Source organism: Carcharodon carcharias, chromosome 5, assembly GCF_017639515.1.
Source record: "Carcharodon carcharias isolate sCarCar2 chromosome 5, sCarCar2.pri, whole genome shotgun sequence".
NCBI lineage: Eukaryota > Metazoa > Chordata > Chondrichthyes > Lamniformes > Lamnidae > Carcharodon > Carcharodon carcharias.
The window spans coordinates 150554152-150581269 of NC_054471.1; the positions used below are offsets into that span (position 1 = coordinate 150554152).

The following is a 27118-nucleotide window of genomic DNA, read 5'->3' on the forward strand; positions in this document are numbered from 1 at the left end:
TGTAACTTGTGTTATCCTTCCAAATCTGTATACACCTGTGAAAGTATAGTTATGGGTGAATGAGTTTTGTAATATAGTTCATCTTTTCTTGTTGAATAAATGTTTTATTCTTCTAATAAAAGTTCATCAGCTGACTTCTATGCCTCTGTTCAGTAGCTACTCTCCAAGTGCCTAAACAAACAAAAATGAAAGTTAGGATCTATCAAGGTGGGTTCCACTCTGGGATCAGGCTTGTCCAGGGGTAGCCTTAGCTTGGATCATAACATGCCACATCAAAGGTTCACGTGGAAAATAAAAGCTCATTGTTTAGGGGGTAACATATTAGCATGGATAGAAGATTGTCTGGCTGGCAGAAAACAGTATGCATAAATGGGTCTTTTTCTGATGGCAGGATGTGATGAGTGGAGTCCTGCAGGGGTCTGTGTTGGGGCTTCAACTTTTTAAAATTTATATCAATGATTTAGATGAGAGGATTGAAGGCATGGTAGCTAAATTTGCAGATGACACAAAGATATGTAGGAAAGTATGTTGTGAAGAGGACATAAGGAGATTGCAGACGGATATGTTGAATGAGTGGGCATATTCTTATGCTCCTTGTTAGCTCCCTAAGATCTACCTGCAGGACCTTCATCCCTCTTTCCATGTTGTTGGTACCAATATGGACCACAAATTCTGACTGTTTACTCTCCCCCCTCCAGAATGCTCTGCGGCTGCTCAGTGGCATCCTAGATCCTGGCATCAGGGACACAACACACCATCCTGGAACAGTCGCAAAAACACCTGCCTGTCCCCTAGTTATGGAATCCCCTATCACTATTGCTTTCCCAATCTTTCTCCTGCCACCCTGCACAGCTGAGCTCATGTGATGCCATGGACTTGACTTTGGCTGTACTCCTAAAAGGAACTATCACTCGCATCAGTAGTATACCAGTTGGAGAGCGAGATGCACTCAAGGGGCTCCGGCACTATCTTCCTTGTCCTTTTTGTCCATCTGGTGGTCACCAAATCATGTAACAAAAGTCATCTGCTTCAAATCTCCTGTACAACTGGATCCATATCCGTTCCCCCCACATCACCAAAGGCTGTAGTATGTAAGATAGACTACAGTACCTCAAGAAAGTTATGTTGACAACATGATATCACAGTATCTTTACAGTGCAGAAGGAGACAATATGGCACATCAAAGCTGCACTGGCTCTCTGAAAGAACATTCCACATAGTCTCACTCCATGCCTTATTCCTGTAACCTTGCACAATCTCTCTTTTCAGGTAGTAATCCAATTCCCTTTTGAACACCTCGATTGAACCTGTCTCCACCATCCTTTCAGGGAGTTTGTTTCATACTCCAATCACCCTCTGGGTGAAAAAGTTTTTATTCAAATCACCAAATATAAAAAATACCTGGAAAAACTCAGCAGGTCTGGCAGCATTGGTGGAGAAGAGTACAGTTGACGTTTTGAGTCCTCATGACCCTTCAACAGAACTAAGTAAAAATAGGAGAGGGGTGAAATATAAGCTGGTTTAAGGGGGGCAGGGGGGAGAGAAAGGGGGGGTGGTGGTTGTTGCAACAAGCAAGCAGTGATAGGAGGAGATAACCAAAAGATGTCACAGACAAAAGAACAAAGAGGTGTTGAAGGTAGTGATATTATCTAAAAGAATGTGCTAATTAAGAATAGATAGCAGGACAAGCAAGTACAGATAGTTCTAGTGGGGGTGGGGTAAAATAAGACTAAAAGGGCATAAAAGGTATAGATAAATTATCGGTGGAATACATTAAAAATAATGGAAATAGGTGGGAAAAGAAAAACCTATATAAATTATTGGAAAAAATAAAAAGGAGCGGGAAGAAACGGAAAAGGGGTGGGGATGGAGGAGGGAGTTTAAGATCTAAAATTGTTGAACTCAATATTCAATCCGGAAGGCTGTAAAGTGCCTAGTTGAAAGATGAGGTGCTATTCCTCCAGTTTGCGTTGAGCTTCACTGGAACAATGCAGCAAGCCAAGGACAGACATGTGGGCAAGAGAGCAGGGTGGAGTGTTAAAATGGCAAGCGACAGGGAGGTCTGGGTGATGCTTGTGGACAGACCAAAGGTGTTCTGCAAAGCTGTCACCCAGTCTGCGTTTGGTCTCTCCAATGTAGAGGAAACCACATTGGGAGCAATAAATGCAGTAGACTAAGTTGAAGGAAATGCAAGGAAATGCTGCTTCACTTGAAAGGAGTGTTTGGGCCTTTGGACGGTGAGGAGAGAGGAAGTGAAGGGGCAGGTGTTGCATATCTTGCATTCGTGTGGGGAGGTGCCGTAGGAGGGGGTTGAGGAGTAGGGGGTGATGGAGGAGAGGACCAGGGTGTCACGGAGGGAACGATACCTACGGAATGCCACCGGGGGGGTGGGGGTGAAGGGAAGATGTGTTTGGTGGTGGCATCATGCTGGAGTTGGTGGAAATGGTGGAGGATGATGCTTTGAATGCGGAGGCTGGTGGGGTGATAAGTGAGGACAAGGGGGACCCTATCATGTTTCTGGGAGGGAGGAGAAAGCATGAGGGCGGATGTGTGGGAGATGGGCTGGACACGGTTGAGGGCCCTGTCAACTACCGTGGGTGGAAAATGTCGGTTAAGGAAGAAGGAGGACATGTCAGAGGAACTGTTTTTGAAGGTAGCATCATCAGAACAGATGCCACGGAGGCGAAGAAACTGAGAGAATGGGATGGAGTCCTTACAGGAAACGGGGTATGAGGAGCAGCTTATATTTCACCCCTCTCCTATTTTTACTTAGTTCTGTTGGAAGGGTCATGAGGACTGGAAACGTCAACTGTACTCTTCTCCACCAATGCTGCCAGACCTGCTGAGATTTTCCAGGTATTTTTTATTTTTTGTTTTGGATTTCCAGCATTCGCAGTTTTTTGTTTTTATCTTTTGTTTTTATATTTTTCCCTCAAATCACATTTACTCCTTTTGCCAATTATTTTGAATCTGTGCCCTCTAGTTCTTGATGTTCTCTTGAGCGGGAACAGTCTCTCACTATTTACCCTGTCCATACCCCTCAGGATCTTGATTATTTCTATCAAGTCTCCTCTTAGCCCTCTTTTCTCCAAGGAAAACAGACCCAACCTCTCCAATCTATCCTCATAGCTACAGTTCTTCATCCCGGGAATCATTTTTGTGAATCTCTTCTGTACTCTCTCCAATGCCTTCACATCCTTCTTCAAGTATGGCACCCAGAACTGGACGCAGTACTGCAGATGAGGCCTAACTAGTATCTTATACATGACCTCCTTACTCTTGTACTCAATTCCCCTATTAATAAAGCCTAAGATACTATATGCTTTATTAACTGCTCTCTCAACATGCCCTGCCATCTTCAATGACCCATGTACATATACATCGAGGTCCCTCTGTTCCTGCATCTCCTTTTGAGTATCTCCCTTTATTTTATACTGTTGCACCATATCTTTCCTGCCAAAATGAATCATCTCACACTTCTCTGCGCTGAACTTCATCTGCTAGTTGTCTGCCCAATCCACCAACATATCTATGTCCTTTTGAAGTTCAAGGCTAGCCCCATCACAGCTGACAACATTTCCAATCTTCGTATCATCTGCAACTTTTGAAATCATGCCCTGCACGCCACAGTCTAGGCCATTGATACATATCAGGAAGGGCAAGGGTCCTAATACTAACCCCTGAGGAACTCCACTACAAACCTTCCTCCAATCTGAAAACCAACCATTTATCACTACTCTCTGTTTCTTGTCACTCAGCCAATTTCTTATCCCAGTGCCAAGTGCAACACCTCCGCAAGATCTATCACTGAGAAAGACAAGACCAGTTCCCAAAAGTTGTGGAAACTTCATCATCTCCAAGTCACTATTTTGACCTGGACATACATTGATGCTACTTTGCAGTTACTTGGTCAATATCCTGGAATTCCCTAACACTGTGGTGAGTGTGCCACCTCCATAAGGGCTGCAGTGATACACTTATGACTGCGTTTTAGTGTTGAACAATGCATTTCTTCTTAAAGCAACTAAGAGTAGTAACATTTCAAACCACTGTAAATTAACTGTATGTTTGTGAACTTTAAAATTCCACATTAGGAAAATTCCATAGAACATTTACTATTTGAAAATCCTTTCATCATGAAATACATAGTTATCTGACAGTTAAGTATATACACTCTCTTCTCCTTGAAAACTTGCTGCAAGCAAGATCATTGCTGTAGCTGAGGACTCTAGGATGGTTGGTTGAATGCAACATTCACAGATGTGCTGACATATGGAAGCCAGTGCCAAAGCACCACAACCTGTTGTACAGTGCCAGCAGTATCATGACAGAACAGGTCGAACTGCTGTTAATAGCAGAAATTGTCTCAAATGTGAAGGTATGGTTTTAAAAAGGCCATTTGCATTTTCCTGTTATGAAAATTAAAAGTGACTCAAAAGTGCAATGCCGAGCCTTAATATTCAGTTTCAAGCCATCAACCATTTTCTCTGAAAAGCAGTGCAAAATCAATAATGGTTCAATGAAACAAATGCCACTATTTGAGAGTAGAATTTAGCATGCTGTCAATTTCACTCAACACCTGAGTTTACACTGTAATATTTGTTAAGTATGCAAAGGGTTTGTCCTTTTAGGAAACCAGAGAATATACAATATAGCACAGGAGAAGGATATTCTCCATCATTGCTGCTCAGCTATTAAACTTGCAGAATGTGCACATAAATTGGCAAATGAATTTCAACATAGATAAATGTGAGCCATTACAGTTTGACAAGAAAAATGCAGTTGGATATTATTTAGAAAATAAGAATCTAAATGGGGCAAAGGAGCAAGGGAATGTGGAGGTGCTATTACAGAAATTGCCAACACTTGCATCATAGGTTAACAAGGTCATTCAAAAAAAGCAAACCAGGGCTAATTTCTAGAGGGGTACAATTGAAAAGTAGGGGAAGTTATGCTAAACTTGTATTGAACCTTGGTCACACCAGACTTGAAGTACCGCATACAATTTTGGTCACTATATTGTATAGCGCACTGGAGAGGGGGCAAAAAGGATTTATGAAGATGATACAATAAATTACGGGGGTGTATCTAACAGGAGACAATGAACAAGCTCTCTTTTCTCATGAAAAGAGGGCGGGGGTGGCTTAATATTAAGGAAGGTATGGTAGAGCAGACACGGAAAATGCTAGCGTTAGATAAGGAATGACAGTAAAAGGCTTGAGTGGAGCATAAACTGGTTGAGCCGAATGGCCTGTTCCTGCACTATATATCCTATGTAACCCCACCCTCACACTCCATACCATTTGCCTATCCAATCCTTATTAAAAACTTACTCATTTCCTGTTAAATGTACTTTTTAAATTCCTTTTTGTCTGTATCATAGCAGATAAATATTCATCCATTTGTGTCAAAGTCACAAATGATATCCTATGTGATTGTGAAAAAGGTAAACTATTCCTCATCATCCACAGAGCATGCGGACGGTCAACAAAATGCAGGATGAAAGAGGCGAGACCCCCAGCAGAGGATCAGCGTGCAGACGGCCTTATGCAAGAACCAATGCCTCGTGAGGCTCAGCCTGTTATGGCAGATCACTGCTGACATTTGCATCCTCATGGTGAAAGACTGCCTTCCCAATGGATCAGGACATCCATTGCCAGTGGCTGGCAAAGTGTCTGTCACTGGAGGCCTACCCACACCTGCATCTCACAACACGTGCCTGACTCTTGAAGTTGTGTGATCTCTTATTTCGCAAGGAAATAAAGCAAGGAGATAGGATTGTTAGGGCTGGTTTGTGCTCAGATGAGCATCTCACAACATTTTTGTATGGTGACTATGAGGCATGGGTGCTGAGGGTCATTGAGAGTGCTGGCTGCTCAGTTGGGCACATGAGAGAGAGAGAATCAATGTGGCTGTAAGGTGTTTTGACCTGAGACGCACTGTGCAGGAAAATGACGTACAACTCAGAGTGTGGTTGTTGGCACCTGACAGTGTCATGCCACTAACCTGTCAAGTCCTCCTGCGGTCCTGGATCCTCCTTATTCACTATTCCCAGGTTAAAAGGATACACACATTGTGAGAAGCAGGTGAGGGTAGGCCTCCAGTGACAGACAATAAGAGATCACACAACTTTTCAAGAGTCAGGCACGTGCTGTTCACTTCCTCAGCCACTTCCAACCATCCCTGCTTGGTTGAAGAAGGTGCGCTCTCTCTGTCTTCTGCCCTTAGGAAAGTTCACCTCACTGCAGCCTGTCAGTTCCTCCAAGTGGTCTTCCAGGCATGACTGGGAGACCTAGGGGGCCAGCCTTGCTCGGACTCCCCATCACATTTGTGGGTGCTGCAGCCTAAGAAAATCAAGCCCCGAGCATCGCTGAAGTATGCCATGGTACCTTTAGTTAGAAATCTTTCCTGACAAAATGCAAAATAATTCTGCATGTCCTGCTAATTGGCCAGGAAGCCTGGAGGTGAGCTCCTAATTGGTTTGCTCTGATAAAGAACAATGGGGAGAACTGCTAGTGCATCAATCAGGTTTGAGAGCCGAGAAAGGTCCTGACATCCAAATAAAACTAAGCTGGGAAAGTTCAGCCCAATGCCTTTCAATTACAACTTCTAGTGTACCAGTAATTTCTCCCCAATTTCCCATATTAAACTCATGTCCAACTGAATGACACTAGTGGTTAAATATGGACAGTTTTATGCTTAAAAACCACTGCTAACTAGGAACTGGATTGAGACAGCCCAGGAAATCAAAGAATTGTACAGTAAAGGAGATACCAATTTGTTCACTATGAGTGGTACAATTACCACATCATTTTCTTTTTCAAATATTTGCACATCTTTTAAAGCAGTAATGGATTTTGCTTCCATCTGTTTCTTATAAGTCATTACATATCCCAAAAAGCTCGTATGAAAAAATATTTTTGGTGATGATCTGAAATTTATGCTGACTAGTTACTGAAGTTTTTTGTTTTAAGTTTAAGCTTCATTTATATTTTGTATGTGTATGTCCAGGAAGGGGAAACCTGGGTTTTGGTCACTTTAGAATGTTGCCTGCAAGTCTGTGGACTTGTTTATAGTCCTTCATGTTAATGAGGTTTTGTGACCTTTGAAGTGCTTTAGGGAAGTTAAAGCAAAGAAGGAAAAACTGGGCTGTTGCCCAGCAACAGGGGACCCACAGAGACAAAGAAACAGAGAGCAGTTTGAGTTTAGTTGGTGATTATGCTCTAAGGTGAAGGGAGCAGTCTAAGTCTTTCTCTAGCTGGACATACCAGCAGATTGCTGAGGAAAATAACAAAGAAACATAGAAAAATAGAAGCAGGAGTAGATCATTCGGCTCTTCGGGCCTGCTCTGCCATTCAATATGATCATGGTTGATCCTCTCCTCAAAGCCATACTCCCATCCTCTCCCCATGCCCCTTGATGCCTTTAGAGTCTAGAAATCTATTTCCTTCTTAAATATATTCAGTGACTTGGCCTCCACAGCCCTTTGTGGTAAAGAATTCCACAGGTTCACTACCCTCTGAATGAAAAAGTTTCTCCTCATCTCAATCCTATATGGCCTATCCGTATTCTGAGATTGTGACCCTTTGTTCTAGACCCCTCAGCCAGGGGAAATGCCAGCCCTGCATCCAGTCTGCCCAGTCATGTCAGAATTTCCTACATTTCAGTGAGATCCTTTCTCATTCTTCTAAACTCCAGCAAATACAGGCCTAGTTGGCCCAATCTCTCCTCAAATGACAATACTGCCATCCCAGAAACCAGTCTGTTAAATCTAAGAATCTTAGATGAGTTGCTCTAAAGGTAAAGTAACAGTGAATATCGAGTGAGTTCTGGATCTCAAGGGAGGTATCAAGTTGTCAGCAGTCTACTGGAGAGGGAATTGAAGGGGGCAGGTCCTAAAGGGAAAGGAGAAAAATCCCAAAGGACTTTTAAGTTATGTCAAAGGGCAAGGACAGGAATCTTGTACAAGATTCTGTTCAGTAAGGTTAAAATAAGGAGTTGGGGAAAAGGCTCTGAATTAAAGAAAGAAAGCTGCGGGGAGCAGAATCAAGGCAAAGTGGGTTTGTGAGAAGCCAGAAGATCCGAACAGACAGCCAAAAATTTGGTGACTCCTTACTGCAGACCTGTGAAGCAGTAATGTTCTGTTGGCATGGCTGAGTGTCTGAGAGAGAATGTGTGGAAGGCAAAGCTTGAATGCACATGGCGATCCAAGGGAAAGGAACATCAGGAGGTGAGGTTGAAACCCTGGAGGTGAATCCTTGTGGAAGATGACCAAGTGAAAATGTTGTTTGGAGGAAGATTCCAAAGCGAGTTCTTCGAGTGTTGAGATTGGGAACCCCCATCGTGAAAGACAAAGGGCGGAATCATCCCAGATTTGCACTAAGTGCGGTAGTAGGTGGGGAAAACAACGTTTTACCGACCTACCTAGCACAATGGCGGCTTGTCACGCCATATCATTCCAAACCCACCACATTAATTATGCATTTCTGGGAAACATGCTGTTTTGATGGCGGTTGGGTTTTCATTCACCTGCCATGCCATCACCTCGCCGCTTCATCACGCCAGGAGCTGCATTTAAAGTGCAGCTGCACACACATCTCTTTGTGCTTCCTGCCAGGACTGCTGCACAGAAGACAGGATGGCCCTGAAAAGCAAAAAGACTGCAGCCCCCTGGTTTGGTGACATGTCCCTCAAGCGCCTTTTGGATACCGTGGAGGCCTGCCTTTATGTCCTCTACCCCTGCTCTGGCTGTATGAGGGGCAGCAGCATCATGAATCCAGCATGGAAGGCGATGGCAGCAGTGGTCAGCACCAAAGCCCTGCAAAAGCCACCCAGTGCTACAGGGTGAATGGTCTCAACCATTCTGGCAGGGTAAGTCACTCCCCTCATCACTCTCAACTCACACTCACAAAACCATCACACATCCACAAGGGATCTCATACCTCAAGGGACAACACCACTAACTCTCTCACACACACACATATCCTCTGGAGCTCACGTCTTATTCTGGGTATGGCTCCGCTCATCATACATTCTACAGTGCCATGTGTCCTGCTCAGGCTCTCTCCATCTGTTTCCATGCAGGAGAAGCCTGTTCAGAAGGAAGAAGTCCCAGACAGGGGGGGTAAAGTAGCCCACATTAGGCCCCTCACTCACTTTGAGGACCATGCCATCGTGCTTACTGGTGAGGACATAGTCCATGCCTGTGGTGAGGTTGGTGGCGAACGCCCCTGTGAGGGTCCTGCATTACATCATCCCTGTCTCAATGCAAATGTGAGTACTCTCTCTCCTGCTTTTCACTGTGCTGCCCTGCACTAAAATCTCTACTTTGGTTCACAGGGAACTCTGCCAAGCGACTGACACCCTCAGCCAGCCAGCCCCTCCACTCCATTCAGGTCCTCATCTCTAGCCAAGAGGGCAATTCCTCCATTGAATAGGTGGAAATAAGTAGCTTGGAAGACTCATCACAGCGCTTACCCACGCCCTCCACTAGTGCAGAGACGCACACCTCAGTGGGGCCTAGATCTAGAGCAGACTCAGATTCACAATCTGGTGGTAACTGCACGGACATGTGTCCCCAGCAGGAGGAGGCAGGTTCACCCAAGTTCTCTGGCACTCGGAGGACTGCTGGGGAAGCGACATCTGTGAGGTCCAAGTCATAGGACAAACCTCTGGATTTAGCCTTCCAACTTATCCTGGAGAGTCGGCAGAAGGCATGGGAACATCACATAGAGCTGTTGGAAGCCCTCAACAGAGTGGCTCACGAGTCAGTGGAGTGTGTCTGCCTGCTCTCTGATGAAGCGATGCCCACATGTGTATTTGGGATGGCGGACGCCATAGAGACTCTTGTCCAGCAGAATGCGGAAATGTGTGCAGACCTGCACTCCATTGCAGGAATCGTGGGCAAGTTCCTGCAATGGCAACGGGAGAGGGAAACAGGGCACCTTGATGTCCCTCCAGGTGCTCCTTCCCCTCAAGAAGTCAGGCTGGGGCCCCCGGGCATCTGAAGGGAGGAGGAGTGGCGGCTGGACACCCCTGCGTCATCCACTCAGATATCTCAGAGGCTGTCCTCACCCTCCGAGTTCCCTTTGCCTGAGGCCCTCAATCTCATCCTCTGTCACTGCAGATGGAGCAGCTGGCCAACGAGTGATTCTGGAGGGGGAAGTGTGTGTTTGTGACAGGGCCTTTTGGAGCACTTTCCCATGCAAGAGGATCCTTCCATATCACACTCACCTCAATGTCCTCAACATTTTCAATACTGCCTGCTGGGGTTCGCTTTCAGTTGACCATCTGAGCTGACCTGCATCTCTGCCCATCCACTGATCACATTCCCATGCAGCACCTGTTCTCGCCTACCATGACTCTCGTTTCACTTTCGTTTTAGACAGCATGGTGGTGGTTCAGTTTTCTCATTCACTCCCCTGCCCTTTCCCCTCCCCCAGTCACCCATTTCCTTTCCCCCAGCACTGTTGCTACCCTCCTGCATCACCTTTCACCTCCCTTCCGTGATCGACCAGCCACAACCCATTTCCCCGGGGATGATCAGGTGAACATGCATAGTTCTTTCCTTTCCAATAATCCCGCCCCCATCCACATTCACCTCCCTGACCTCCACGCCCACCCTCAATTCGTTCCCCAGGAGGCAGTCACGGTCTCATCAGAGCCCTCCCTTGCACGTTCACCTGGACATCCCTCAGAAACCCTTCCCCCCCACCCCGGACTCTCTCTCCTTTCCCACTCCTCCGGTACATCTTCCTCTCCCAAACACAGCTGGACCTTCTGCTCCATCCCCTCAATCATTATCCGTTGTGAGCAGGCTGTCAGCGGTGACTTTCCAAACTTCTGTGGGTGCTTCGCAGCAGAGCCACGTCCATGAGAATCCTCCCAGCATGCTACGGACGTTTCTCCAGTGTGCCGTTGCTGTCAGGCTCCAGTATCTTCTGCTCCTCGATGTCCACGATGTGAGCAAGGCCCTGGTGGTAAGTCCCGACTTCTGCACTTCTCACTTATGAAGACGTGTTCTGCACCAGTGTGTTTTCCCACCAACATGGGCGGACAATCCAGCGGGGGGGAATGATTTTGGCAGGCTGGCCTTATAGTGATATGCAGATGTATTACAATAAGGTTCCCGACATCCGATGGCGGGAAACGTGGCCTGCCATTGACAGGCTGAGTGGACGATCGCAAACTGGTTTCACAACGCCGAGAAACCAATTTTTGACCTCGCCATCTTGTTTGTTCACTCTGCCGAAAACACCCAGCACCAGCGGGCACGGAAAATGCCACCCAGAGTTTCTGAGAGACCGATTGGCTCACAGTGTGAGGAGCACAAGGAGAGTTGATGAGAGATCCGTAGCATCTGCTTTGGGTGGCATCGGTCACTTGATCTTGAAGTGTGGTGTGCCCTACCACAGATCACCTATTGGTTTACATGGACTGTACATATAATGTGAACATTAGAGCATAAGATAGATTTTTTGTAACTTGTGCTATTCTTATGAATCTGTATTTATCTATAAAGATATGGTTGTGGGTGAAGGAGTCGTGTAACATAGTTAATCTTTTTCTTGTTTAATGAATGTTTTATTCTTTTGTTAAAAGTACATCAGCAGATACTGTGACTCTGTTCAGTAGCCACCCTCCACGTTTCTAAACAAAAAAATAAAAGTTAGGATCTATCAAGCCAGGTTCCACCCAGAGATTGGACTTCTCCAGTAGTATCAGCTGGGATCATAACAGTAGCTACTTGTAATCTCTTCCAACATACGCTAATGGCAGGTAGTAGGAGGGGCAAAAGAGTCCTGGTTGGCCAAGCGATGGAAAGAAAATTGGAACTTCTACCATCACGATTCATAGCTCCAGATTACAACATGCATGTAAAAATGTGTGTTGCCATAGTAGGCTGGCTCAGTTGACAGGACGGTTGGTATGCATCAGATTGGTGCCAACAGCACGGGGTTCAACATTTCATATTTGTTTGAAGTACCTCATTAGCTGTGAAAGATGCCATATAAAAATATTTATTTTATTTTTTTCTTTCTCTTTGCTCTTTCCTGAATCGAATTCCCATGGCCATGAAGCCAACAGGTGCAAAGCTGCCTCACACCTGCCTCTGCACTGATTAGTGGAAGTTGATATTTCCATTGACTTTCTCTGAACATTAAAAATTAACCCACTCTTGAGCAGAATACTGTGTGTAGAAGTCATTTGCTTCTGGCTACTGTAGTATGGGTAGCCAGCAGTAGAACTCAGATCTGTCAGGTATACGAAGAGTTACTGGTATCTATTATCGAATGTAAATCCCTAAAACAAAGCAAAACCTCATTTGCTGAGTTTAAGGTGTTTAGTCTACCACTTAGTCTGTAGAGGGGATACTACAGCTTTGTTTAATGTATCTCCACAACTGCGTAAGTGTTTTGTAATGAGGCCTCAGCGGTGGAAGTTGGATGCACAGGGGCCCTGGCCTGTCCTGAACCTTGGTTTAGCAAGGACCACTCTTGCCATGGTAGCTCAAAGCCTGCCATTCGACAGATAGGCTTTGTCACAAGGAACTTGCAAGTGACTTCCTGTGTTCCCCATTCCTTGCTCTAAAGAATATCTGCTGGTATATCTTGCTCAGGAAGGTTGCTCCATATGAGGCACCAAGATGGAAGATGGGTAGTCAGTGGGTAGAAAAGTCATAATGGAGCAGTACGTGAAATGCAGTATGAATGGTTTTAAACAGCATGTGGGTTTTTGTCAGTCGGTGATGTTTGCAAAGACAGGAAGCCAGAGGAGGGGTGTTGAGTGGAGAGTTCCAGTTATGATGTGCATTGTTGTGTTCAACTGAGTGTTGACGGAATACTGCAGCACATGGCATCTCATGCTGAATCCTTCGAAAACCACATCCAGTGTAGTCCATCTCCACAATGCCAGTGCCAAAAAGAATGTCATGTCTAAATGGATAGCCACAGACAAAAACATGTTTCCAACCCAACATTCTTGGGACTGACTCGAGATAGGACCAGATGCTCTGGGAACATCTGAAGAAAACAGCAGCAAAGATCAAAATCAGAAACAATCTGCTAACCAAACTTTCTGTATTCATGTGTGGCGCTGCTACTACAACACTTTGGACCTCAGCACTTGTCCTATTATACTCCGTATCAAAGTACTGTGCACCTGTCCGGCAAAGGTCATCACTCACACACACTGTGTGGACACGCAACTGAATGCAACAATGTCTATCATTACTGGAACTATTATATCATATAATATATATGTAATATATACCGTATAATAGCATCCCTGAATTCATGTTATGGACTAATTTCACAGAACATGAAATACCAATATTTAAAAGTAAAGCAAGCTTTTGATTGCTGTAATCACAGTAAAGTAACATGGTGTTTTAAGAATACTGAGAAACAATCCACAATTATTTGTTTGCTTTTCCTCTGAAACTAACATATACAATATACTCCTGTTAATTCAAAGGTACTTAATTTGAATTATTAAGAAGTGAATGGTAGGAAAGTTTTGCTGGGATGTGGTAGGAGTTGTGCAAAGGAAGGTAGTAACTGAGAGGACCGGAGAACCTGTGGACAGGAAAAAGTAGGAGAATTACGTTGGAATGAACAGGCATCCAGCCAGTTTTCAGGCACGTGAAAATATTGGGTTTGGATTGGCAGAGTTTCTCCTGATCATCCACTGTAACTTTGGTGGAAGATTCGTAGACACTCTGGAGAAATAACATTGAAGTTCTGTGTTTTTTTTGTTGGAGCAAACTTTGCAATGTTAGGGAATTACAATGCCTGGTATACACATGAACTAAACTTCATTAGCTTCATTGTACATCAGAAACAAATATCAAGGCGGCGAGGAATAATGCTTTTTAAGTGAATAAAATCAAGTCAGCCAGGAGCACTCATGCCCTACAGACATGACAAAAATGTCTCCATGTTCATTGGTTATTTTTTGCCTTGCTTATATCTGCTAGAGATTAAGGTAAGTAAACATTTACAAAAGTAATTAAGAAAATTATTAAGTCTACATCAACTGCCCAAATTAAAACAAAATGCATTAGACAAACTATTTGCCAGTAATCACCAGTTCATTGTTTTTATCAGCAGGAGCATCAAAAAATTGATAAAATTTGCTGTTGGGAAACACAAATTAAAAAGTAATCAAATGTAGAAAACATGGCTCATTTTTAATAAAGATACTTCAGATCCCTTGTGTTTTACAGGATATTTAAATAAATTAGAAGTTTAATCAGTGGAAATAATTAATTTCAAGTTATGAACAATTCAGTAGTCATAGATACACATGCTTTAAGTATTTATAAAAAATGAACTAGATATGAGATAACATGGTTAAATTAATCAACTTTCTTTAAGTTCTTACTTTATGAGGTACTTTATATTCATATTTAACAGCAACGATATTTCCAATGACAGCCACTTTTACTTAAATATTACAATATACTAATAGGTTGTTCAGTCCAACCAATCCCAGTTGGTGTTTTAATCCTCCACTCAAGCAGTAGTCCAAATCCCATGTCCTCTCTATTCTCTATCTCTTTATCTTCTATAACCTGTCTAACCTATTAATAGTGGACATTGTCTTTGCTTCATTCGCTAACTCTAAAAGCGAATTTTGCAACCTGCCATTCATACGTAAAAAGTATTTCTCCTGATTTTCATTCCAAATCTTTTACTTTCAGTTTTAATCTATGTCCTCACATTTTAGACCCCACTATATAAAGTTTTATATAGATTTATTACTACATCTCAACTTTAAATACTATACCTCTTGCCATAATACCCAGCATATGTCCTTATTTATTTGAGGTGCTGCTTTGATGTTGCGAGCTTCAAAGACAAATCTTTCTGTTCTTTCGCATCATCTGACCATATCCCAATCAAAATATAAGACTGGCAAGTAATAAACTTTCCAAGCTTGGCAAAAATATCATAGGTTATGATCACATCAGTGTTTAGAGAGTGGTGAATAGCACACAATTTACTTTCAGCATCTTAATTTCAAAAAGAGCACTGATGAAAAAAATAATATAGCTTAAACCAAGAGTATGCAATTTGAATTTACTGTGATGAGAACATGATCAAGAATGAAGAAAAGAATGAGTGTAAGGGAAAAAGAGAGACAGGGAGATAACAGGAGAAAAGGAAAGAATACACATAAAGCAAAACCAAAAGAGGAAAATTTCAGCAATATATAGTGGCTGTAATATATTCAAAGTCAGTAACTTAAAAATTTACAAAGAATTCTCTTTTAGATAGGAACACAAATGTACCATAAATTTCCATGCAGCAGAAATACACAAGGAACCACGGTCAACAGAAATTTTGTGTAACCTTTATTAAATGTGCTTAATGACTAATTGATGTGTCAATCACTTGTTCATTTGATCAGTCAGAAGTCAGCAATCCTAAAATTCAATATAGTGGAAAACAAACAGAAGGGCCCTGTAGCAATGTACACAATCTGCCCCAACATAACGTTTGCCAGCTGTAACACTAACAAAATTAACAGCGGATGGATTAGTACCAGACGCTAAGCAGCCTATTACAAAAACAGCCTATCCCACTTCAGAAACTACTAACTTTAAACAAATCCAAAGAAGCCTTGCACACTATAGAAGGCATAATCTTTTAAGAAAATCTGTTAAGGCACATTTGTTATTTGGAAAAAAATAAATGCTGTTTCACAAAGTGCTAAGAATTCAAATTTTATCCATTATAGCCACCACCTTATTCCTAAATACTTTACTGCATTGGTTATGTAATAAACAAGTACATGTGCAATATAGGTGAACATCAGCTGAGTTGGTTGCTATATTTGATATTGGGAAAAACCAATGTACTAAAAGCCTCAAATCTTTCTGATAAATCTGTAAATCAGTCAAAAATAGGTTCCAGAAATCTCTCATCACTCAGAACACTGGTCGACAGTTGCAAAGGCAGTTGATAAACAGCAGTCAAGGAGTAGCGTTATTCTAGTTCACCCAAAAGAAATGTAGAACTCAGCCATCTTCCATAAGGTTCAGATACATACTGCACATGTTACATGTATCTTTTATGTCAGACACAGTAAAAAGAAAACTACTGGACAGATTCCTGCCAAATGAAATCTTAACTAATAAAACACATAAACAAAACACCTTTCCCCCTAAAAAAGAACCAGCGCTCAATATTCTTGAGCCATAGAACAGATACAAAAGATGTGGACCAGGGAGCTATTTTCTCACACCCAACAGCAGTGTGGTGAAACACTAATAAACCATTTGTGCATTTCCTCCAGAATGAAATATTTTTGATGCATGTCCTTCAACTGGGATCTCAGCTATTGACAACAATGATCCAAAACATGTGCAACAAATGTCAAGATCCTCCTCTGAATTCACTACATCTAGATTGCACATCAAAGCATTTCCATTACATGAAGCTAATTTGATATAATAATTTTGAAAAATGAGTAAAGAGACAGCCTATGTTTCATTAGAAGAAAGAAGGAAGACTCCAGTGCCATTAAGGGCATCATAATTTAAACCTTCAGAGGTTCTTACACATAAAATACACAGTAACTGAAGAAACCTATGGTCTACTGATGGATGACTAAAAATCCACAAATTCCCAGGATCTGATGGCTTACATTCTAGGGTTTAAAAGAGATGGCTACAGAAATAGTGGATGCACTAGTTTGGACCTTCCAAAATTTCCTAGATCCTAGAACGATTCAAGTGAGTTGAAAAATAGCAAATGTATCCTTGCTATTCGACAGAAATGACAAAACAGGGATAGACCATTTGGCCTGGCATCAGTAGTAGGGAAAATGCTGGAATCTATTATTAGAGATGCTGCAAAAGGACACCTGGGAAAAGCAGAGCGCAGTCAAAAAAGATTTATGGAAGGGAAATTGTGTTTGGCAAATCTGCTTTTTGAGGTTGTAGCTAGCAGGGTAAATAAGAAGGAACCAGTGGATACAGTGTACTTGGATTTTCAAAGAGCATTCAATAAATTGTCATAGGAGAAACTTTACACAAAATTAGTGGTTATGGTGGTGATACATTAAAGGGTCAACTTGTGTGCAACCTATGCAGGAATATGTGCATTGCTGCATGACTGCACAGCTTAGGGAGAACATTGCATACGAGTTGCAAATTTGAAAAGGTAAAAAAAAAAGCCTTAGACACTTATCTTGCATTAACAATAATTGGATGAATAGAGGAAATATAGATCCCAATAGGCCTTACTCTGAGGCACTAAATGCAAACAGTTGACTAGGGGAATAAGATTTCTAAGATGACAGGAATGGAGATCAAAGTTCTATAGTGTCTGACTTGGTAGAATTAATCTTCAAGTCCAGAGCACTGCACTTTGATCAATGCAACAATCTTCAGCCAGAAGTGCAGAGTGGATGAATAATCTCGACCTCCTCCGGAAGTCCCCAACGTCACAGATGCGAGTCTTCAGCCAATTCGATTCACTCCACATGATATCAAGAAATGACTGAAGGCACTAGATAGTGCAAAGGGTATGAGCCTTAACAATATTCCGGCAATAATACTGAAATTTGTGCTCCAGAACCTGCGGCACTCCTAGCCAAGCTGTTCCAGTACAGCTATAAGACTGGCATCTAGCTGGCAATGTGGAAATTGCACAGGTATGTCCTGTGCACTAAATGCAGGACTAATCCAACTTGGTCGCTGCTCGCTGACGCTCAATTTGGATTCCGCCAGGTCACTCAGCTCCTGACCTCATTACATCCTTAGTTCAAACATGGACAAGGAGCAAAACTGGAGTCAAAGGGAATCAGGAGCAAATCTCTCAGCTGGTTGAGTCGTACCTCACACAATGGAAGATGGCTGTGGTTGTTGGAGGTCAATCATCTCAGTTCCAGGCCATCACTGCAAGAGTTCCTCAGGCTAGTGTCCTAGGTCCAGCCATCTTCAGCTGCTTCATCAATGACCTTCCTTCCGTTATAAGGTCAGAAGTCAGGATGTTCACTGATGATTGTACAATATTCAGCACAATTCGTGACTCCTCAGATACCGAAGCATCTATGCCCAAATGCAGCAAGGCCTGGACAACATCCAGGCTTGAGCTGACAAGTGGCAAGTAGGATTCATGCGACACAAGTGCCAGGCCATGACCATCTCCAATAAGAGAGAATCTAACCATTGTCCCTTCACATTCAATGGCATCACCATCATTAATTCCCCACCATCAGCAGCCTAGGGGTTGCCGCTGACCTGAAACTGAACTGGGCCAGCCATATAATTACCATGGCTACAAGAGCAGGTCAAAGGCTGAATATTCTGCGACAAGTAACTCACCTCCTGATTCCCCAAAACCTGTCCAACATCTACAAGGCACAAGTCAGGAGTGTGATGGAATACTCTCCACTTGCCTGGATGAGTGTAGCTCCCACAACACTCAAGAAGCTTGACACTATCCAGCCCGCTTGCTTGATTGGCATCCCAACCACCAACTTAGACCTTCACTTACTTCACCACCAACACACAGTGGAAGCAGTGTGTACCACTGCAATTCACCAAGGCTCCTTCAACAGCACCTTCCAAACCCATGACCCTCTACCTAGAAGCGCAAGGGCAGCAGATAAATAATAACACCATCACCTGCAAGTTCCGTTCCAAGCCAGGCACCATCCCCACTTGGAACAATATTACTGTTCCTTCACTGTTGAGGGATCAAAATGCTGGAATTCCCTTCCTAGTATCATTGTGGATGTATCGGCATCAGATGGGCTGCTGCGGTTCAAGAAGGTGGCTCATGACAACATTCTCAAGGGCAATTAAAGATGGGCAACAAATACTAGTCTTGCCAGCAACACCTAAATCCCTCGAAAGAAAATAAATTGCCAGATACTTTTAATTTTCTATCCATTGTTGGGTATCACCTTTATATCTGTGGGCTTGCTGTTTCCTCTTCCAACAGGCTTTATCATACATGTACATTTGTACATTAAAATTCATCTTCCAGCCCTTAGCCCATCTGCTTAATTGGCTCAGTTCTTCTTTGTATCTTGTTTAGCTTATGCTCCTTACCTGGTAAATTGGCTTGATATCATTGGCAAGTTTTATATTGCAAGTAGTAAGATGCGTCAGAGTCAAGCAGCTGGACGTTCAAAATCCTACAGAGCCTTTAATCTGGGCAAGCAGGGAGTACTGCATTGTGAAAAATGTCATTCAGATGAGATGCTTAACTGAGTTCTTATCTGCCTATTCCAGTGGCACTATACAAAGAGAAGGATTCTTCTGCTGTCCATCCTTAAAAAGCCACCAAAAATCGGTTAATTATACCTGCATTTCACTGCTAATTGTAGGATCTTACTGTGCACAAACAAGACAAACTTGCATTTGAAGTCACTGCATCTCAACCTATTTCACTGCACATGAAGTACTTTGAAATATTTGTTTCAGAATGTGAAAAGACAAAGCCAGACTTCCTTACTATCATCCAAGTCTTTCTGTCTGAGCAGCAGGAAAACCAGTACAGAACTATACAGAATTTCACTAGTTACTTCCCCATTCAGAGCTTTATCCTTTGTGACAAGATTTTATCCACTGACAAGTGTTACGGACAGGGAGAGTTAGTGGGATAACTTTTCCCCTCTCTTCTCACCTCTAAGGTGCCTGCAACAAGATGCGTTTTAGTGGGAGTGTTTAAACCTTTTTTCTGTTATGATTTTCAGTAATAAGTATGAAGCAGGCTTTCGGGTAAGTTTAAATAAAAATAAAGGATAATGTTTATTCACCCTACACCCCAAAATGTAAACACAACTAAACATACTCTCTCATGCACGCAGATATGGACACAAGTAAAAATGGATTCTAGGTACAAAGTATGTACTTAGGTTATTAGCACAAGAAAATACAAGTAGTAAATAATGTATCAAAATTTCAGTCCTTTAAAAATGCATGTGTAACTGGCCTGGATAGACTCTCTCTCGTGGTTCTGTGGATGAATGGAAGTTAGAAGCCTCTGGATCTCTAGTCGAAGTCATGGCCAAGTTTCGTAAAGGCAAAGCTTTGCAGGTGAAAACAAATTGGTTCCTCTCTCTCACTGCCTGGATTGACTGGCTATTAGGAAGAGTTCTGTTCTTCTTGTTGGAGGATGGTCCACTTTGTCCTGTTGGTTTGCAGACTGCTCTGTCCCTCCCTGGTTCTGGGAGTAAAAGAATTTGTGATCTGAAGTCGGTTTTGCTCATATGGCCCCCTGATCAATACCTTCATTGTCCACGAAACTGATTCAAGACTAGAAGCCACTGCTACACAATGGGGTTTTAATGGTGGCTATTTACACCTTCTAACAATGAATTGTTTTCTCTGTACCTTTCTTTAAGGCTTGAGCTCGCAGACACTGCAATGATTTAGAGTTTTGATAAAAATCAAGTCAAAAGGAGGGTAAATTCATAAGTAGTTTCACATTGCGAATATCCATTCAAGGATACTCCACCCACCAGCACTTACATTTTAAGAACTTTCCGGAAGCATGTTCAGGCATTCTTTGTGCAGAAATCACAGAAGGTCACCTGACACTTGGCAACCATCTTGGTCTGCTTTACCACTTTTTAAAGTCAATTTTCAAAAGTTCACATTGACTGATGTCCACACCTTGGAAGTGAGGAATATGATATCCTTGAATTCGTGACATGGCCATCCTATAACCCAGTTCCATTCAAAGTAAAATATGTATTAAATTCATGAATCTTAACCTTCTTTATAGATCTCAAATGTAGAACTTTATCAAATGTTTCTGAAAATCCAAGGAAATTATGTTTGCATACTGAAGATACCAAGGTGATTTTCACTGAATTTGTGTTCTCTTAAATAAATTTGCTTTTTGTGAGAAGTAACGAAAATCTATGAGTAAACATGAAAAGATTTTTAAATCTGTCATTAAAATTAATCTACATTGTAAATAAAACAGGCAACATTTAGCGTTCAGAGTTTTGGGATTGAAAGCCGATTTAGCACAAGAACATTTCAGCAAATTGAGTCATGGCCAACAACACTGTTAAGTGTAGAAGTAACTCAATATTTTTGTTTTATTAATAAAATGCAGAAACTTCATGAATTAAAGAAACAAGTAGATTTTAATGTAAAAAGAAATTTTGCTGAAATGAATCTACTCCTTTCATCAATATATGTACAATTGTGTGGGCACACAAAATGTGACTTAGAATAGAAAGAAAAGCCCCAACAAATTCAACTATAAATAAGGTGTACTTCTAACTGTAACATTTGGCTATTTTTGGAACAGATAAGCTTGTTCGCAAAATTGCTTTATCAGCTATATAAAATATTGAATGGCATGGCATTACACAGAAAATTGCCTTTAATTTGGAGTACTAAGAAACAACAATGGTCCAGATTTTGCAGTAGTATTGACAGCAAAACTATCAGCATTGCCATCATAACTCCGTGGAAACTCTCAACAACTTCTGGTGTCTGCACATGCACTGATAAACATGGAAATCCAGAAGTTCTATGAGTACTCTATGCTTCTCCATAGGCTGCGCTGTTGGAGCCAGGAGACTGCAAATAATTAGAAATCACTGAACTGACAATTAAAAATCACTGAGCTGAGAAGAACTTGTCTTTTTATGCTTTTAGTCTTGCTGAAAAACCCTTGAAAAAGTTACACCTTGTCAAATGAGGTGTAACTGGCTTTTAATGGCATACTAAATTCATAACATAGGAGGCAATGGCATTGTGGTATTGTTGCTGGGCTAGTAATCCAGAGACCCAGGGTAATGCCCTGGGGACCTGAGCTCGAATCCCACCACAGCAGATGATGGAATTTGAGGTCAATAAAAATCCAGAATTAAAAGTCTAATAATGACCACGAAATCATTGTCAATTGTTACAAAGACTTATCTGGTTCACTAATGTCCTTTAGGGAAGGAAATTTGCTGTCCTTACCCGGTCTGATCTACATGTGACTCCGGACCCATAGCAATGTGGTTGACTCTTAAATGCCCTCTGAATAAGGGCAATTTGGGATGGGCAATAAATACTTGCCTAGCCAGCAATGCCAACATCCCATGAATGAATTTTTTTTTTTAATTACTTTGGAGAAACCTCTCTGGCTATAGAAAACTAATTTTCGATTTGTGGATGATTAAATTTCTCCACTATGTTAAAAGTTATTCCACATTTTAAAAGAAAATAAAGTTTGTTTATGACAAATCAGCTTCTCCCTTAATCCCACATGTATATCCATTTTTTCACTTTCTGTAAATTTAATTAAAAGTGAAGGATAATCTGTGCATTTTACTTCCTGGTTTGCTGTCTGTGAGAATACTTGAATGTGAATGGCTGCTTACTCTGATGATGACGACATCACTTTTACATGACACTTGGGATGGATTTTCCCTTCCAGACACTGAGCATACTTGCGTTGGGAGGCATGCGGGGCTGCAATTTCAAAGTTGCCAGGCCATTCCTGTCACCACCATTTTCCATGGAATAGGATAACATGGTGGATCATGACCCGATATGCACTTAGTGACCTCAGGTTCACAATTTAAATCCCTGCTGGAAATTCAAATTTCCCTTTTGATGGCATTTTCTCTGAAGGGGATGGGTTACTGAAGGCTGTGGGAATGCCACCTGGGAAGTTAGTTCCTCAACCTTGGAGGAAACCTGCTGTGGAGTTGGGAACCTATTGACAGGTACATTTAAAAGATCTCATCAATGTCCTCTCAAATCTGCCCCCGTCCCTTCATTTTCCCAAAGCTTCCTTCAAACCTCATTTGCGCTCCACCCTCTCATGCCCCTTCCACAGCCCAAAGTCTTTGAGATGCTCCTCATCATGAATGCTTGACTATGTTCCAAGAATGGTTAGTGGCCTCAACTCAGCAGGACTCTGTTTACACACTTGCAAAGGGGAGTTCCAACTTTGTTTAATTGATTGTAATAAGTCACTCTTTCGTGGGTTTAGTTTTCAATGCCTGTTTATTTATTTATACATTCATTCATCCACCCGATGTGAGCTTCTGGGTCAGCATTTATTGCCCATCTATAGTTGCCCTTGAGAAGGTGGTCGTGAGCTGCCTTCTTGAACCGCTGCAGTCCATGTGGTGTAGGTACACCCATAGTGCTGTTAGGAAGAGAGTTCCAGGATTTTGGCCAGCGACAGTGAAGGAGCGGTGTTATATTTCCACATTAGGATGGTGAGTGACTTGGAAGGGAACCTCCAGGTGTTGGTGTTCCCATCTATTTGCTGCCCTTATTGTTTTAGATGGTAGTGGTCGTGGGTTTACAAGGTGCTGTTGAAGGAGCCTTGGTGAATTCTTGCAATGCATCTTGTAGATGGTACACACTGCTGCTACTGTACGTCGGTGGTGGAGGGAGTAAATGTTTATGTGCTTGTGCCAATCAAGCAAGTGGGCTGCTTTGTCCTGGATGGTGTCAAGCTTCTTCAGTGTTGTGGGAGATGCACTCATCCAAGTAAGTGGGAAGTATTCCATCACACTCCTGACTTGTGCCTTGTAGATGGTGGATAGGCTTTGGGAAGTCAGGAAGTAAGTTGCTTGTCGTACGATTCATAGCCTCTGATCTGCTCTTGCAGCCACAGTATTTATATGGCTAGTCCAGTTCAGTTTCAGGTCAATGGTAACCCCGAGGATGTTGATAGTGTGGGATTCAGTGAGAGTAATGCCACTGAACATCAAGGGGCGATGACTGGATTCTCTCTTGTTGGAGATAGTCATTGCTTGGCACTTGTGTGGTGAGAATGTTACTTGCCACTTGTCAGCTCAAGCCTGGATGTTGTCCAGATCTTTCTGCATTTGGACATGGACTGCTTCAGTATTTGAGGAGTCGAGAATGATGCTGAACATTGTGCAATCATCAGCGAACATTCTCATTTCTGACCGTATGATGCAAGCAAATTCATTGATGAAGCAGCTGAAGATGGTTGAGCTGAGGACACTAGCCTGGGGACCTCCTGCAGTGATGTCCTGGAGCTGAGATGACTGGCCTCTAACAACCAGCGGAGAGTTTTCCTCCATTGACAACAGTTTGGCTAGGGCTCCTTGAAGCCACACTTGGTCAAATGCAGCCTTGATTTCAAGGGCAGTCACTCTCACCTCACCTCGGGAGATCATCTCTTTTATCCATATTTGAACCAAGGCTGTAATGAGGTCAGGAGCTGAGTGGCCCTGGCAGAACCCCAAACTGGGCGTCAGTGAACAGGTTATTGCTAAGCAAATGCCGCTTGATAACATTGTTGATGTCCCCTTCCATTGCTTTACTGATGATCTGATGAGGCGGTAATTGGCCAGGTTGGATTTGTCCTGCTTTTTGCGTATAGGACATATCTGAGCAATTTTCCACATAGCCAGGTAGATGCCAGAGTTGTAGCTGTACTGGAACAGCTTGGTTAAGGGTGCAAGTTCTGGAGCACAAGTCTTCAGCACTATTGTTGGAATATTGTCAGGGCCCATAGCCTTTGCAGTGTCCAGTGCCTACAGCCATTTCTTGATATTATGTGGAGTGAATCGAATTGGCTAAAGACTAATGTCTGTGATGCTGGGGACCTCCAGAGGGTGCCAAGATAGATCATCCGCTAGGCACTTCTGTTTGAAGATTGTGGCAAATGCTTCAGCCTTTTCTTTTGCACAGATGTGCTGGGCTCCTCCATCATTTAGGATGGGGATATTTGTGGAGCCTCCTCCTCCAGTGCGTTGTTTAGTCCATCACGATTCACAACTGGATGTGGCAGGCATGCAGAGCTTAGGTCTGATCCATTGGTTACCTCTATCACTTGCTGCTTATGGAGTTTGGCATGCAAGTAGTCCTGCGTTATAGCTTCATCGGATTGACATCCCATTTTTAGGTATGCCTAGTGTTGCTCCTGGCATGTCCTCCTGCACTCTTCACTGAGCCAGGTTTGATCCTTGGTTTGATGGTAATGGTAAGGTGGGCGATATGCCTGGCCATGAGGTTACAGATAGTGTTAGAGTACAATTCGGCTGCTGCTGATAGCCCACAACACCTCATGGATGCCCAGTCTTGAGTTGTTCGATCTGTTCTAAATCGATACCCATTCAGCACAGTGGTAGTGCCACACAACATGATGGAGGGTATCACCAATGGGGAGGAGGGATTTCGTCTCCACAACGACTGTGTGGTGGTCACTCCTACTGATACTTTCATGGACAGATGCGTCTGTGGCATCCAGGTTGGTGAGGTCAAGTATGTTTTTCCCTTTTGTTGGTCCCCTCAATATTTGCCGTGGACCCGGTCTAGCAGCTATGTCATTTGGGATTTGGCTAGCTCCGTTAGCAGCAGTGCTACCGAGCCACTTTTGGTGATAGGCATTGAAGTTCCCCACCCAGAGTACATTCTGTGCCCTTGCCACCCTCAGTGGTTCCTCCAAGTGATGTTAAATATGGAGGAGCACTGATTCATCAGCTGAGGGAGGGCGCTATGTGGTAATCAGTAGGCAGTTTCCTTGCCCATGTTTGACCTGATGCCACGAGACTTCATGGGGTCCAGAGTCGAGGTTGAGGAATCCCGGCTGTATACAACTGTGCCGCCACCTCTGCTGGGCCTGTCCTGCCAGTGGAACAGGACATAACCAGGGATGGTGGTGGTGGTGACTGGGACATTTTCTGTAAGGTATGATTCCATGAGGATGACTATGTCAGGCTGCTGCCTGACAAGTCTGTGAGACAGCTCTCCCAATTTTGGCACTAGCTCCCGCATGTTAGCAAGGGTGGCTTTTGCAGGATTGACAGGGCTGAGATTGCTGTTGTCGTTTCCGATGCCTAGGTTGATGCCAGGTGGTCTGTCCAGTTTCATTCCTTCTTTATTACTTTCTAGTGGTTTGTTACAACTGAGTGGCTTGCGAGGCTATTTCAGTGGGCACTTAAGAGTCAACCACATTGCTGTGTGCCTGGAGTCACATGTAGGCCAGATCAGGTAAGGACGACAGATTTCCTTCCTTAAAGGACATTAGTGAACCAGATGAGTTTTTACAACAATTGACAGTGGTTCCATGGTCATCATTAGACTTTTAACTCCAGATTTTTATTGAATTCATATTCCACCATCTGCCATGGCAGGATTCGAATCCGGGTGCCCAGAGCATTACCCCGAGTCTTTGGATCACTAGTTCAGCATTAGCACTACGCCATCACTAGGGCAAGATTAAGAGGTATGAAGAGGATTAAAGCTTTTTTCATTGATGCAATGAATGGCTGTGGTTGACTGACACTTTTATAAGGTTATAAGGTGAGCGTTTTTTCTCATAGATGAGTTTCAAAGCATGCTTGCTTTTCTTGTCAGTTTCAGGAGAATTTCAAAGACTTGCTAGCTGTTCACTGGTTCTGTACATATTGGCTACTGAGTGGGTATGGAGGATGCATGGGGGCATGGAACGGACATGGGATATGGAGGGGTGGTGGGGCGAATGAGGGGTGGTGGGGCGAGTGAGGGGTTGTGAAGCAAATCGGAGGGTCTGGGGTAAATGGGGTGGGCATGGGGCAAATGGGGTGGGCATGGGGCAAATGGTGGAGCATGGGGTAATGCGAGGGCATGGAGTGAGGGTGGGGGGGGGGGTGAAGGATGAAGGCTAGTTGGCTAACAACCACGTACAGGACCAGGGCAACATCCCAGCGAACCAAGGCAGACCTTCTAAACAGCCCATCTTGCCAACTGCACAGCTCAGTTGCCACTGTGAACCTGCTTCTGGGGCCGGTGTTCCTGATTCCAGCCCACCCCCTGGCTCCCAGAGATGAAAATATCTTGGGATTTCCCGACTTTTAGAAGTCAGGCACACAACATCAGGAAATGGCCCAACACATCATTTATGACTCTGAGGGGAATATCTGGCCCTTGGGGTCAGATTCATATCAGCACGATAGGAGAAATCCATGTCACAGGCATTGTTGAAAATCCAGGTCAATATTTTATGTAGTTAATAGATCGGAATGTACTTTAACACTTCTTTTTCCCATACGTCTTGCTGTCAAATACGCACATGGTATACAATGGTAAACATAGACTTACACGGAGAACTCAAAAGCCGCTCAAAATGAAACAAACACGATTGACATTTTGCTGAAAAGAAAGACATGTTGC

The 27118-nt window shown here is 43.1% G+C and overlaps 1 protein-coding gene across 11 annotated transcripts in view; it reads right to left on the reverse strand.

The window, feature by feature from the left end:
• Window positions 1-27118, reverse strand: part of usp45 (ubiquitin specific peptidase 45) — a 203442-nt gene that overhangs the window by 72859 nt on the left and 103465 nt on the right. The window contains exon 9 of one of the 11 annotated variants that reach the window (XM_041187574.1): window positions 19743-20189. The exons of 9 other annotated variants lie outside the window; for them this stretch is intronic. In XM_041187574.1, coding sequence (XP_041043508.1) covers window positions 20108-20189 — 82 coding nt within the window. In that variant the 3' untranslated portion in view covers window positions 19743-20107. Of the gene's footprint in view, window positions 1-19742; window positions 20190-20248; window positions 20639-27118 lie in introns of those variants that run through there. One more of the 11 variants, XM_041187575.1, reaches the window with a different exon arrangement.